Below are 14,680 nucleotides of genomic sequence, written 5' to 3'. Positions count from 1 at the left end.
TGCTTTAGATAACTGTTCTTCTACACCACAGACAATGAGAAATGTTTGAAGAGTCAGTGACACTCAGCAATGTTTAAGTTCCAGACATTTCATAAAACAGAATAGGGAATGTAATTTGTAGCCTCCAAAAGCCAGCTCCAGGAAGAAAGGCAAAAGTAATTACATAAACAAGAGATTCAGCTGAGAATTATACAATGGGAAAATGTAACAGTGTGACCTGACCGGATTTGGGGGTTTGAGAAAAATCTTTTTGAAGAAATGTCTCCTAAGCTGAGCTCTAAAGAATGCCTCAGAGGCAGTTGGGACAGAGTGACCAGAAAACATCTCTGAGAGGAACAAAATGTGTGAGAGAAAGAGGTTGGTATGACTCTGACAATGTCTCTTTAAAGAAAAAAAATGGTTCATCTAGAATTTGAAATCACAACTCAAAAATTTGTATTTACAACGTGGATGGTACTTGAAGGAACGCTATGTGACGAACCCTGATACAAAAGGGCAGATATTCTATGCTTCCCCGAATAGGGCATGCCTAGAAAAAAAAAGGATTTAAAGACATAAATTAAAATTGAGACCATCAAGAGCTGAAAGAGGCAGTACCTGTTATTCAACAAGTACAGTTCTAAAAATCTTTCCTGGGTATGTGGTCAAGGGTCTTAAAAATCAGCTCTCATCATCTTTGCATCCATTCTCCTTTCTTACTCTATCACTTATTGAGTGGAAGGCTAAAATTACCTTCCTTCCTTCTTGCAGGGTTTTAATGTTCCTTTTAGTGGTGATTTCAGTACAACATTTGTGGGGGGTCTCTGGCTTTGTAATTGCAATCCATTAAATTACTCCACTCACAAAAAGAAATGGAAAAAAAAACAGCTATCTGGTCTTTACTGTAATTTTTCTCGCACAGAAGGATGCAAGGACAGCAACAGCTAAAATGACTAAAGCAGAAATGCTTTTGAATTCAGCCTCTCTAGAATTCACGAATATTGATAGGCAAACTTGCTTCTCAGGACTCTGACCTCACACTCCCCGACCCAAGGTGTTGACTGACTTTCCAGGGAAGATACTTGCAGGGACTTCTTGCATAAATGTTCCCCTTTCTTCTTAACTGTAATTCTTTTTTTTAAAAAATTTATTAATCCTTAGAGAATTTTATACAATATACTGATCATGTTCACACCTCAATTCTCCTTTTTCTGCCCACTTCCACTCTACTTCTGTCCTTTTAAAATTTTTTATGTGTTAAATTGAAATTGAATTACAACACTTTCTTTCCCCATCCCTTTCATCCTCCAGCCCCTACCAGCTCGCTCAAACCTCTCCTGCACCCTGTCACTCTTGGGTTGATAGCCTATTTTTGCCTATTTTTATTGTATTTCCACTCTCACCACTTTGCTAGACAAGCATTTTACATCTTTTCTACCTACAACCCCTCATCAAAGAGGCTTCTCTTCTTTTTACAGCAAATGGAGAACATCACAGAAAACCATACTTGGGGAGTATGTTGCGCTCCCCAAAATTAAAGGATTGTGAGGAGCCTAAGGACAACAGATATATCTTCGTCACAGTGCCTGCATCTATGCCTCAGAGAATGTCCCAGAAAATGAGGCAGACATAGTGTAAGAGTCAGGGTATCTAGGGATGTACTGTGAAGCAGACTTTAGTAGAAATTGCTGCAGAAACAAGACCTGAACAATGCTATAAATAGAATCATCTGGTACACAAGCTGTGGGGATTGGCTTTTCATTTAGCACAATTATCTGGAGATTCAATCAGAGTCTCATGTATCAATAATTTATTCTTTTTATTGCTCAGTAAATGCCATGGTGTATGTATGTATATATATATAATATATATATATATCACAAATTAATCATCACTTGCTAACAACATATGTGTAGCCATTGGTATTAGGCTATTACTTCATGGATTCTATCAACATATGTTCATAGGATTTTGTGTCAGTATACATTGGAAACATTTTAGGGAAATGTCCCCATGCTAGTTGCATATTCAGCTTTTTAGGAAATTTCTAAACTATCTTCCAGAAAGGTGCTACCTTTTTACCCTTACTAATGATGAATAAATGATTTTCTAAATATCAATGAGAGCAGCGTTTGGTGTCATTTTCCCTCACTTTAGATATTCTGCAAGTGTGAATGATCTTTCACTGCAATCTCAGTTTAAATTTCTCTAATGACTAATGAGATTGAAATTTTAAGTGTATTGTTCAGTAATATGTTTTACTTTCCTTGACGCATGTTATAGTTTGGATTGATTTTGTTTTATTTACTAGTAAAATTTTTTTCTGTATTTCTTTCTGTTTCTTCAACTTACATATTCTTCAGTAATTGTAGTGATATTTCATTTGCATTTTAATAAATAAAGCTTGCCTGAAGATCAGAGAGTAAAATGGCCCCACTGGTCAGCCTCACAGACCAGGCAGTGGTGACACATACCTTTATTCCCTGTAGCCACACTAATTTGCCAAAGAAACCAGGTGGTAGTGGTGCACACCTTTAACCCCAGCTCTAGAGAGGCATATAATATGGGAGGAGACAGTTCTCACATACAGTCTCAATCTGAAGATTCCTGGAGGCAGATTCACCATTTTGCACTGAGGTAGAGGTAAGAGCCAGTGGCTGGCTGTTTGGCTTTTCTGAACTTCAGGTTGAACCCCTTTATATGTCTCTGGATTTTTATTAATTGTGCTACAGGTAATTTCATATATGAGTACAGTGAATGTAGAACATAAACAACTCACTCCATTCTCCATCTCCTGAGGGATTTCCACCCTTATATCATCCTCCTCCTAAGTTCATTTCTTCTTCCTCTTTTCTTCCTTTTTCTTCCTCACAATACCCTGAGATTACAATTGGTGCTGTCAATATGCACATGGATAAATGATCAGCAGCTGAGGCGTGGACATCCTATGCATGGCCCACACAACTGAATCAAACTGACTGAGACCTCATCACTTCGGAGCTGTTGGCAGGTGACAGCTTCTGAAGGTAGATAAGTCATTGTTTTCCTTCTGCCACTTTAGTGAATGCACATCATCTACCATTCCTCTGTTCAAAATGTTCTATAAATATTCTACCCACTTCTATGTCTTATTGTCTTTTTCAAAGCAGCTGTTTAATTTTATAAAAGTCCATTTTTTGACTTCTATCTCTTGTACAGCAAAAAGCTTTCCATTGTAAAGAAATATAGTCTGTCATGTTTTTCTCTTACAAATCATGGCTTTGGTACCATGTCTAAGGCCTTTTTGGCTATTCATAGGACAACGAAACATTTCTCTCATGTGAAGAATTTTATGCCCTCTTTTATAGTTCCACTGAAGGCTTACTTTCATTTAATTTTTCATGTTGCGTGAAAAGTATATTTCAGGTCAATTAAAATTTTTATTTTTGTACCTGTGAATATTTAATTGCACCAGTATTATTTCCTAACAAGGCTGCCTTTATTACATCAAAGTACTTTAGAATCTTCGTCAAAATCAGGGATGTCAGTTTTTGGTGATCTGTGTTTGGGCTATGCTATTCTGACCAACTGATCTGTGTGTTGGCCCTTCTACTAACAATTCACACTATTCAGTATCTCATGATCACAGAACTGGTGTGTTCACTCCTTCTAATACATTCTTCCTTTCTAGTTACTTTATTTCGTATATGAATGCAATAATAGTCTCATCTATATTATAGCATAAAGGGGTAATAGTGGTTTCATAAAGTGAAATGGAATTTGATTGTTTTTCATCTCTGGAAGGCATGTGAAAATTGTTTTGGAAATGAAGTTTAGCTATTAATGTTTGGAAGAAATCTTCAATAATTATATCTGGGATTGAAATTTCCTCTTGAAGACTCATGAAATTACAAATTTAATTTCCTTAAGGGTTATAGGCCTTTACAAATTCAATCAGTAACTGAGTCTGCCAAATTTCATGGAGGTGCCTTACAACATCTGTTTTCTGAGAAGTCAGCTCATCTCTTCTGTTAGTGCAGTCAAGTGTGCTCCATCATTCACACGCTTCTTGCTAACTCTTCTGGTGTCTAATGGCTCTGAGGTAATATCCTTGGCTTTGTTCCTGATGCTCATAGGTTATGTCATCTCCATTTCTTTCTGCTATTTATTATCTCTTTCCTTTTCACTTTGGGTGTATTTCCCCTTTCTTGTTTTAGATTCCTGAGGTACCAGTGACAGGGATGCTAAATTAATATTCTTTATTAAGACTAGTTTATCCTGTAATTTTCCACCAGCACTGCTCTTGCTGTGTCTTAAAAACTTTCCTGTGTTGTATTTTCATTTCATCTCATTCAGTATACTTTTATATTCCCCTTAAGATTTCCTATTAGCTCTGAGGATTATTTGTTTAGAAACGTGTTCTGAATTTCCAAGTACTTGGAGTTTCTCCTCCATTTTTTATTCTCTGATAATTTCATACAAAGAGTTCAGACCACATTCACCCTCATCCCTAATCCCTCTCGATCTACCCAACTTTTGTGTCTTATTTTTACACATTAAGTCTAATTTGTACTGTCTAAATATTCACTAATGTATGGCCTTCTGCTGGAGCATGGTTGAAATACATAGATTTTTCCTTTGATTCTATTCCTCAAGAATCATACTCCAAGTTTTAAGTGTTTTCAGTTTGTTGAAGTTTATTCTATGTTAACAGTTCTCATTCTGTAAGTCTCAACTCTTTTTGGAGTTACATACCAGATATCCTGCATATAAGATATTAACATTATGAATTGAAACAGTAGCAAAATTGCAGTTATGAAGTATCAATGAAATAATTTTATGTTTGGGTGTCACCACAACATGAGAAACTGTATTAAAAGTTCATAGAATTAGGAAGGCTGAAAACCACTCTATCTATGGCCTGGGATAGTGAATTAGTCAAGGTTCTCTAGAGGAATATAATTGATAGAATGTCTATCTATCTATCTATCTATCTATCTATCTATCTATCTATCTATCTATCTTCATCATCATCTGTCTAGTTTATTAGAGTGGATTACAGGCTATAGTCCAGTTATTACAACAATGGCTATCAATGAAAAGTTTAAGAACAGAGTAGTTGTTCAGTCCACAATGTTGGTTGTCTCAGCTGGTCTTCAGTATGCGCCCAGATCCTAAAGTAGGCTCTAATGTCAGTGAAGGAATGAATGTGCCAGCAAAAGTGAAGGCAAGCAGACCTAGAGCAATAGTTTCCTTCCATGTACTATATATAAGTTGCTCCTAGAAGGTGTGGGCCAGATTAGAGGTAGATCTTCCCATCCCAAAAGATCTGGATTAAAAGTGAGTCTTCCAACTTTCAATGTAAATATTATCTCATTATTGACAAGTGTGGATAAAAATCCCTAAGTGTCTGACACACAAGGAAAGGAGACCACTGCAACTCTTGGGAGGAGACAGGACTTTTGCTTTCACAGTCTCCATAGCTTATACTGCAGAGATCTTTGTCTCCCTGGAATGATCCTATGAGGCCCTCTCTGACACATGCCATTGAGACAGCAAGGGTTTTCTACCATGCCCAGGTGGAAATAGAAATCCATGCTTTCTGCTTGATCTTCCTGTCACCATCCTGATAAACAGGTGGCTTGTTTTGTTTTGTTTTTTGAGACAGGGTTTCTCTACGTAACAGCCCTCGCTGTCCTGGAACCAGCTCTTATAGACCAGACTAGCCTCAGACTCACAGAGATTCACCTGCCTCTGCCTTTCAAGTGCTGGAACGAAAGGCCTAGTGTCCCTTTTTACATTGCAAGGGTCCATAAAAATACCTATCCTTGTTGGCATGAGTAGAGGTGAGATTATAATTTTGCCCATGAAATTTAAGTAGAAAACAATTGCTATTTTCTGAAGTTTTTCAGTTTGATAACTTATTTCTTTATTGGAAACCTTATACCATTAATGTATCAGAAGCAGAAAAAATATCAGGTTTTATATAGTGTATTTGAAGCAAAATTAAAACACATGGAGGCAATACTTCACAATTTGTTAGACCCAAGTCATCAACCACCTGAATTTTCTCTACATTCACTTTTTTATGTGGTTTATGGCTAGGGGTTTAAATGTATTTAGTGGGATAAACAGGGATATGTGGATTTATTCTACTCATCCCCAAACAGGATTTGGTTTGCTTTTGTGTCTTAAAATTATGGACTTTTATTTGCTTAGAGATATCTGTGCCTAATTATGTACTTTTTTAAACCTTTGATTGATCTTATTTTTTAACATAAAATTCAGTTTTTGTAAAATAATGTTTTTAACTACTGTAATGTAATGTAATGTCACTTTTCCTGTTTCATTCATCACTTCCGCATATTTTTGTCCTTAAAACTATATCACAATTATATTTCCTATATATTATATAAGTTATTATATATAATTATACATAATAAAATATGGAATATAACAAAAAGTATTATATTAAAACTTTACTATTTAATTCCTTCACTTTTGAGTATAATTTACTTTCTATTAATTAAGCTGTAATGTAATCATAACTTCAAAATGATCTCATTGCATGATGACATTTAACAAATGACTTTAGAAAGCAGACAAGCAGATAAAACCCTCTTTACACATAGGATTGATGGGATGCTTTTCATCTTCTCTGCTGATTCCATGAGTCATTGGCTCTTGTTCTTGTCATTGTGAGATCATAACAAGATCTCTACCTGTGAACTTTAGTTGTGTGCCAGCTAATGGATTACATGACCCTTGTGCTGTGGAATCACTTCAAGTTTTGTTCTGCTTTATCTTCTAGCAAGGCATCGTAAATAATAGGCCTGTGCGTCTAGGTATTACGGTTTCCTGAGAGTCTTGACTGTGGACTATCTCCACTAGATGCAGTACACAAAGAATATACTTTTGTCGAGGTAACTTGAGAAAACTCTCTGAATGGCATGGAAAGTTTGGTATTGTATAGACCTAGAATAGAAATGGAGATCACACAGCAGATTGTGTTTCTCTCTTTTCTTTAGAACTAGGAAGGTAGGGACAATAAAGGAGTGACCTGCTGCCTAACTATGCTTCAGTGCCTTCCTTTTTGGAAACTTCCTACTCTAGATTTACGTTATTTAAATTTTCCACTTGAATTTATTATCCTGGCTTTTCATTTTTTAAATATCTTGACTACTTTATTATAAATATGTTGATTCTTTCTAGACAAAAGGTATTACAGAAACAATTTGATTATAAATAAATAATTCCCTAAATAATTTTGCCCTCCTGTAAATGTGAAGGGTTTCATAAATGATAACTGTTGTCTTGGCAACTAGTTTAGACAGAACTTATGAATAAAGACATGCCCTTGCCCTAAATCATCCGAGAAAGTAATCATGGTCCTAGCCTCTACCTCCCATTCTCCATTCATGAAATAATCTTTAGCTATTGGTGGCATCCACTTGGCAGTCTTACCGTTCTCCTATCTGCAGTGACTGTTGTGTTCATTTTGCAAAGTGATACTTACTTATCTGTCAGCAACCTGTAGTCTGCCACTTTAGTGCACAGATCAAGGATTTGATCCAGTATTTCTGCACATATCCCATAGTGCTTCTCAAAGCGTGCTTGAGCTCTTTCCACAGCGATCTTCTCATGGGCTTCTTTTTCCCTCAAGGTTTGTTCTGCGAAATCAATCTTGGCTTGTTTGGCGAGAGCCTAAGAGGGCAAACATGAACTCTAAGTAACTATTATTATGCAATTATTCATATGAAGGTAATGTCATAATACAAAAAGTAATCTTTAAGTAGAATGAAACCCCTTTTACATCAGGGTTTAACTGATCAAGAGTCAGTTTTCACTCCTTAACACACAACATGGGCTAAGCAAAGGCTGTGTCTGTTAAACTCCATGTTTAGCTCATCAGCAAAACAGACTTCCGAGGGAAGTGGTGTGGATGGGAAAAGATCAGTGTCATAAGAATAAATTGGATCTTTGGCTTTCCTGAAGATGTTTCGATTACAACATCTGCTAAGAGCCAAATGTCCCAGAGAGATGGTTTGTCTGGGTCAGCTGGCCCTTATACATCTGTGACCAGGCTCCCCCTCACCAGGAACACACGCTTTGACGACTGTACTCCACTTTTCAGTATTAACTTACTGACTGGCTAAATATGAGGTAATTAGATTTTAGTGCCTTAAGATAACAGGCTTGACACATTGTAAGTGTGGTTATGTCCTTGCTGCTTTAGTCTTTATAAATTTATAACATTCATTTGTAGAAACATGTATGTCCACAAAAAGCAGTTAAATATTTAAACACCTTATCACCTACTTTATTTGTATGAGGGCAATCATTTTGCTTAAATCATTCTTTACATAAAACACTGGCTAGCCAAGCTGAAAGCAACATAATGCTTAGTTGGAGAGATCCAAACGATCAAGTGCTGCCTTGAGGAAACATTACCAGCTGCTCCAGCAAGCAGATCAGGTGCTAAGCTGCCTCACTAATAGGATCCAACTCCTGTGATTTAATTCAGCCAGTAGAAAATAGAAATGGGTTTCAGAGGAACTGCCTACAAATTCAAGCCCCAGCTTGTACACAGAATTCAAGTTCAAGTTATTTGAGAACTCCAACAAATCATTTATCCCCCTTACATCTCAATTTCTTCAAAGGAGGGCTACTAATAATTTTAGTATAGTCAGGAAAATTAACTGATCCATTTCATCTGAAAGAGTAGTTCTTTTCACAACACTGCTGATAAATGAGATTAATGATAACAGATTATCATTAATATAATAATCATTTGTTTTTACTGTTGATGTCTTTTTCCGCATATTTAAATCATTGGCATGGATAACATTTAAGATCTATCCAGCATATTTGGTAGATTCAGGAAAGACACTAGAATTTTTCATTGCTGCCTTGTTTCAGAGGCCCTGTGCCCATGTAGAGCAAATACAAGTGAGACAAGGAGCTTTATGTTATGTTCCTAGATATCAGGAAGATCTCAGATGAGAAAGGAACTTGACATTGATGAGAATTTACACTGACAATGACACTAAAATAGATGGTGATGGTGGTTCTCCATAGGAACCAAAATATTAAAAAGAAATGAGAGAATCTCCCTATCAGTAACAGAACAGCTTCCATTTGAGGCTGATATCTAGTGACTTCCTCATTTTCCTCCATGTTGTCCTTCCTTCCTTTCTCCCTCCCTCCTTTCCTGACTTCCTCTCTCTCATCTTGGCTTCTTCCTCCTGTCTCACTTCTTTTCCATTCACCTATTTTGTCTCCCTGGTCCACTTTTCCTCTGCCATTCACTCTGTGCTAGACTCTCCTATGTCCTCCCATCAGTGTATGCAGAATCCCTAAATGAAGACAGAGGAAATATAAAAGGAAGGTGCAGATGTAATAATCCTTCACAGTTTTGAGCTTGGGCTATGGAGGCCTAAAGGAAGGCTCTGCTCTCGACAATTTATGTGACTGTCCAACTTTTGACTTCACTTTCCATATGTGTCAACCTTAGATCCAGATACTACTCATATGTATTTTTTTGCAAGAATTATATTTGCATGAAATGAGCATAGTGCAAAGGTGATTTGAAGCAAGTGCTCAAAATGTTGCAATTTATTATTAATCGTAACAGTAGGTGGCACTAAAATTTAAAATCAAGAGCTACATTTAGATGAGATGTGCTTTATCATGGAGCAGTGCAGAAGGAAGCAGCAAGCTGGTGAGCTGAGCACCGGTGCCTTTTTCGCTGAAAGCCCTTCTCTGCTGTCCAGACAGGACATGTAATGACAGTAGTGTAAGACACCTGAAATGCTGAGCGCATGAGCTCCAGGTCTCTGCCATCAAGTTTGACAAATTGATGAAATAAACTTGAGTTCCCCAATGGGAAATAGACAAAAGTCAAAGTAATACAGGGATAAAAAGTCTATTTTTGTTATGAGAAGCCATACCCATAAAGTGCAAGAGAAATAGGATGTAGTAGATTAGTAATAGATTTGATATTTTGATTTTCAAGTTTCCACATAATACCACAGTAGCAAAGAACATACTCAGGAGACAGATGTTGGCTTCTGGGCAGTGTTCTCATTGACAATAACTTAGAGTATCTCCTGCCTCTCCACAGACAATTAGAGTTTAGAGGAAGGAATAGTACAATATAGGTTTCAGAAACACAAAAAGCAATGAATTGTTTATTTAAAACTAATTTTCTTACTGAAAAAAAGCCTCTTAAAAGCTCTCTTTCTGCCTCAGCATAATCACTGAAATTGTCCATACCAGTGTCCACATTAGTAACTCTCTCAAACTTTAGAGATGAGGACTTCCCTTGGGTATCTGAGGTAAAAAAACCACAATGATTTAAACATATGAACCTAGAGAGTCAGCCCTGGCCTTGTGTCAACAACATATTAGAAAAAAGAGGAGAAATAGATGTATTTTGGATACTCAAGGAAAATACAGATGAAGTAGGTACTCCAAACTGACCACCAAGTTCAGAGCACACACCATCAGTAACATGCAGGCCTCGGAGAATATTAAGACAGTTCTTGTAGCACTTCTCGGGGAATCATTTGGAATTCAAAAGCATGCAAAATGACTAGGGACAGCTAGAGACAAGTGACCATGGGACTGGTGGCAAGCATGCAGTGCTTAGCATCAAGTCAGCGGGGGGTGGGGGGAGGGTGCAGTATGAGGGGGCTGCCTCCTCCCATGTCAGTTATAAGCTGACGGCGAAGTATGATTTTTAATGGAAATTTTGTTTACCGCTTCTCGATCAAGAGCATCCTGGAAATCCTTAAGTCGTCTTTCTTCGTATTGTTTCTCCCTGAAAATTCTATTTTGCCACAAAACTTCCTTTTCGTGCCGGACATGCATGAGCTGCACGGCAATCCTGCGCTCCTGCTGGGACTGCCGCATCAGCCGGTGGATTAACTGTTCTTCCCGATAGGCCTCCTGCAAACACCAGCACAGGGGCCAAAGATTTGTCAAAGGCAAGTCCAGATTATCCATCCGGCTCAGAAGTCAGTGTGCAAATAGTGTGAAAGGCATGACAGCCATCTAAGTCAACTTCTGCCTTTTAGTTTAAATTTGAACACTACACACACACAGATATCTACATGCACATACGCACCCATGCATCCACACACATGTGCCTGCACATGAATGCACACACAAGATAGAGTCTATTTAACCACTGAAGTATAATACTAGATCTTGCTGGAAACATTATGGTATTGAAATTTACAACTGCTTCAAGTAAGTTGTTCGTTCCTTTAAAATCTAATAAACAACAAATCATGCGAGCTTTCAAAGTTTTCTAAACAAGTAAAGTAATTCTCAGCTAATAATTACATTTTCAGAAGTTTGGAAATTGTGTGTATGCACTTTAATATAACAACCCCAAAGACATTAAAAGGCCCTTGAGGTTTGGCCTCTAAAATCTCGTAATAGTCATTGTATACATGACCTGATCTACTAGAAAAGAAAAGACTTTAAGAGAATGTACTCTTTTGTGTTTTGTTTCGTTTCTTTTTTTCTTTTATTTTAAAATTTATTTATTTATTAAAGATTTCTGTCTCTTCCCCGCCACTGCCTCCCATTTCCCTCCCCCTCTCCCAATTAAGCCCCCCCCTCCTCAGCCCGAAAAGCAATCAGGGTTCCCTGTCCTGTGGGAAGTCCAAGGAACTCCCACCTCCATCCAGGTCTAGTAAGGTGAGCATCCAAACTGCCTAGGCTCCCACAAAGCCAGTGCCTGCAGTAGGATCAGAAACCCATTGCCATTGCTCTTGACATGTAAGAGTTTCAGAAAACAGTACTAGATTTATTGAAAGACATGTAATTGAAGTATAATTATGTAAACTTAAATGGCACATGATTATGATTAAATTAATATAATTTGAATTTTATATTTACAAAAAAAAGAGAATGTACTTATCTCCCAAGCAGGACTCACCAGGTTTTGGGGATCAGACAGCACCAAGCAGTCACCAGCTGATGCCTTAACAGCCCAGCCAAGAGGAGCAGAAGAATACAGTTGAGCCCAGGCCCTGGTACCCACTGGATTGTGGTATAGTGTAGAATAGACAAACCACAGTTTCAAGTGTATTTATTTAAATATGAAGTTGCTTCATTGTTCTAAGCGAATTCTGTAAGATTAGACTCTGTTTACACAGCAAGATAATTTAGCTGTCAAAATGTACTGTGGTTAGCCAACCCTTATAAAGAACACCATGGTCTGGTGAGTCAAGTTTGGAATAATACTGAGATTAAACTGAGAAAAAGAGAAGAAGGGAATATTGTGGGATGGCTGCAACAAGGCTATGCATAGTAAGTTTCAGTTTGAAGACCTATAAGGACCTTCACATAAAAGTTAAATGGAAAAGATTTTGTTGCTTTTGTTCTATATGGAAGTAGTTCAAATTTCATAAATAAATGGTTTACTAAAAGTTCAGTGAAATGTAAGATATTTTTCATATAAACTAAGATGCATGGCAGTTCCTGGTAAGGAAGGCAACAACCCTAGAATATTGATGTATTATTATCCTGTATTTGGAATGAGTAAATGAAAACAATAAGATTCACTTCTATCTAAATAGTATTTACATATTTGGGCAGATTTCAAAGGATATGCAATCTAGAATAGCCTCCATTTGATTATAGGCTTCCCACTTCCCCCACGAGTTTTCTTGGGTAACAATCAACCAGTTTTCCCTTGACTGCCATGGAGGGAAAAGCCACTGTACTACTCATGAATAACTAAGTGCCCAAGGGTCTACAGCCACTCATGAGAAAGGAGCATACTTTAAAAATTTATAAGTAAGTGCTTTGCTCTTCTGATGTGAGGATCTACCTACGACATCTTCCTTAGAGTGGCAGACAACATGCATATAAAATATGTATTTGTATAAATACAAGGCCACATATTCTCAAGTGCTCAGCACTTTTAGTGGAGAAGGAACATGAACTGCCTCACCTCCTGTGCTTCATGGGCTATTAACTGGTCCATCAACAGCCTCCGCCGTCTTTTCTCTCTTTGCTCACGTGCGAAAGCATCTTCTTCTAGGCGTTTCTGGATCTTTTTAATGTATTCATCATCGGAATAAGTGTTTAACAAATCGGTAGCTGTCTGGTCTGTTGTTTCTAGAGAAGTCTTGGATGCACTAAAGGTAACAAATTTCTGTTAGATTTGAACACTGTAATTACAGGCCCCTTAACTGTGATCATGGAAGACTTCTGGAGAAAACTCCTTTCAGTTTGTTGTTAATCTACTGATACAAGCACTGGATAAATGCTGAAGCCTGTGGCTTATTTGTAGATTCCATTTGCTTTAGCTCAGACTTTAGCTCTATCTATCTAAGGTCCTTAACACACCTTTTTTTTTTTTTCTTAAGCCCATCTCTTCTTTTCCCAATTCTTAACTTTTCAGTCTAATTAGAGATTCTGGTTTCCCTCCTGCATCTGTCTATTGGCCTCTTGCTTCTCTTACTGTAAGTCAACAATTGGAAAACTGTAGATAATTTAAATGTCAAAGAAGACACCTCAATGACAATAGACTAGACATAATCAATGTTAGTTTATTGAGAATACAGTACCTGTATTGATGGCTCCACTCACTATTACTCTGTTCTCATCTACAGTGGTGCAAGTTACTCTAAGGACTCCCAAATGTACTTATGACTTCTTAGGGCATTGGCCCAGCCTTTGTTAGGAACTTTAACAGTTCGAAGTTGACCCACTTATCGTGACTCAGAATCGGTCTGATCTGGCATCAGCACAGGTCTTCCCAAAACATGAACACTTTAAGTTTATTGAAACAAATGGTTCCTTAGCATTAAGTTTATAGTCATTTAAAAGTAAAAGAAACATATTATGTGCATAGAAATTGAATCATCAACTCTCATCTGCCCATGTCTTTAAAAAGCCATTAGAATGCTTCAGTATAGCTGCATAAGATATAGGATAATGTTGCTTGACAAGGAAAACAAGTTTATATTATGAATCATCACTTTGTATGTTATCACCAACAGAGAAATAAATAATTTATTTAGAAAAAACAAGGGCATGTCACTAAAGAGTTTTATGACTAAAGAATCATTCATTTTCATACAGGCAGAATTACTAATGCAAGAGCATGTTTAGTCTGAGATTAATACACATTTATTATGTAGGTCCTATCAGATTCTAGATCACAGTTTGTAGGTTTGCTGCTCCAAGTTAAATTGTGGATCCATATGAAAAGTATTCTTTTCTCGCTCTTAGTACAAACAGTGCTAAATTTCAAAACTATGCAGAGAATCACATGCAGCTAAAAGACACTATGATTCTGATTATTTTACCCAGAGGAGGTCCAGACATGGTTGTGTTTTGTCCTGAGAGGAGCTAGGATAAACTGTTTCAGAACCCAGTACACAGGTGGCCAGAGGCAGAGCTGACCTTTGCTTATCAAGAGGTAATAAATTTAAAGCCCATCATGGTGGCTCAGGACTGTAATCTATGTTTGAAAGGTAAGGCAGGTGAATTTCTGTGAGCTCAAAGCTATCATGACTAACATAGTAAGTTACACGCCTCCAGGACTACATAGTGAGACCCTACCTACAAAAATAAATAAAAACTGCCTTTAGGCCAGTTTCAAACACATTTGTTTTTAAAGTTAGTACGATTAAATGTCTGTGGAAGTTATGTGATCATTGAGCAAAATTCTTACCATTCTTTTTTCTAAATGTGC

The 14,680-nt window shown here is 37.2% G+C and overlaps 1 protein-coding gene across 1 annotated transcript in view; it reads right to left on the bottom strand.

Moving 5' to 3' along the window:
- The window catches only part of Spef2 (sperm flagellar 2), a 153,404-nt gene that overhangs the window by 105,023 nt on the left and 33,701 nt on the right, over window positions 1-14,680 (bottom strand). Inside the window, exons 6-8 of the mRNA XM_041631128.1 lie at window positions 12,929-13,115; window positions 10,720-10,908; window positions 7,475-7,662 (exon numbers count right to left, since the gene is read on the bottom strand). Of these exons, the coding sequence (XP_041487062.1) occupies window positions 7,475-7,662; window positions 10,720-10,908; window positions 12,929-13,115 (564 nt within the window). The remainder of the gene's footprint in view (window positions 1-7,474; window positions 7,663-10,719; window positions 10,909-12,928; window positions 13,116-14,680) is intronic.

This window comes from Microtus oregoni, unplaced genomic scaffold (assembly GCF_018167655.1).
Source record: "Microtus oregoni isolate MIOR12 unplaced genomic scaffold, Mior012 000036F_ref0000092, whole genome shotgun sequence".
Taxonomy (NCBI): Eukaryota; Metazoa; Chordata; class Mammalia; order Rodentia; family Cricetidae; genus Microtus; species Microtus oregoni.
This window is presented reverse-complemented; position numbering and strand designations above follow the sequence as displayed.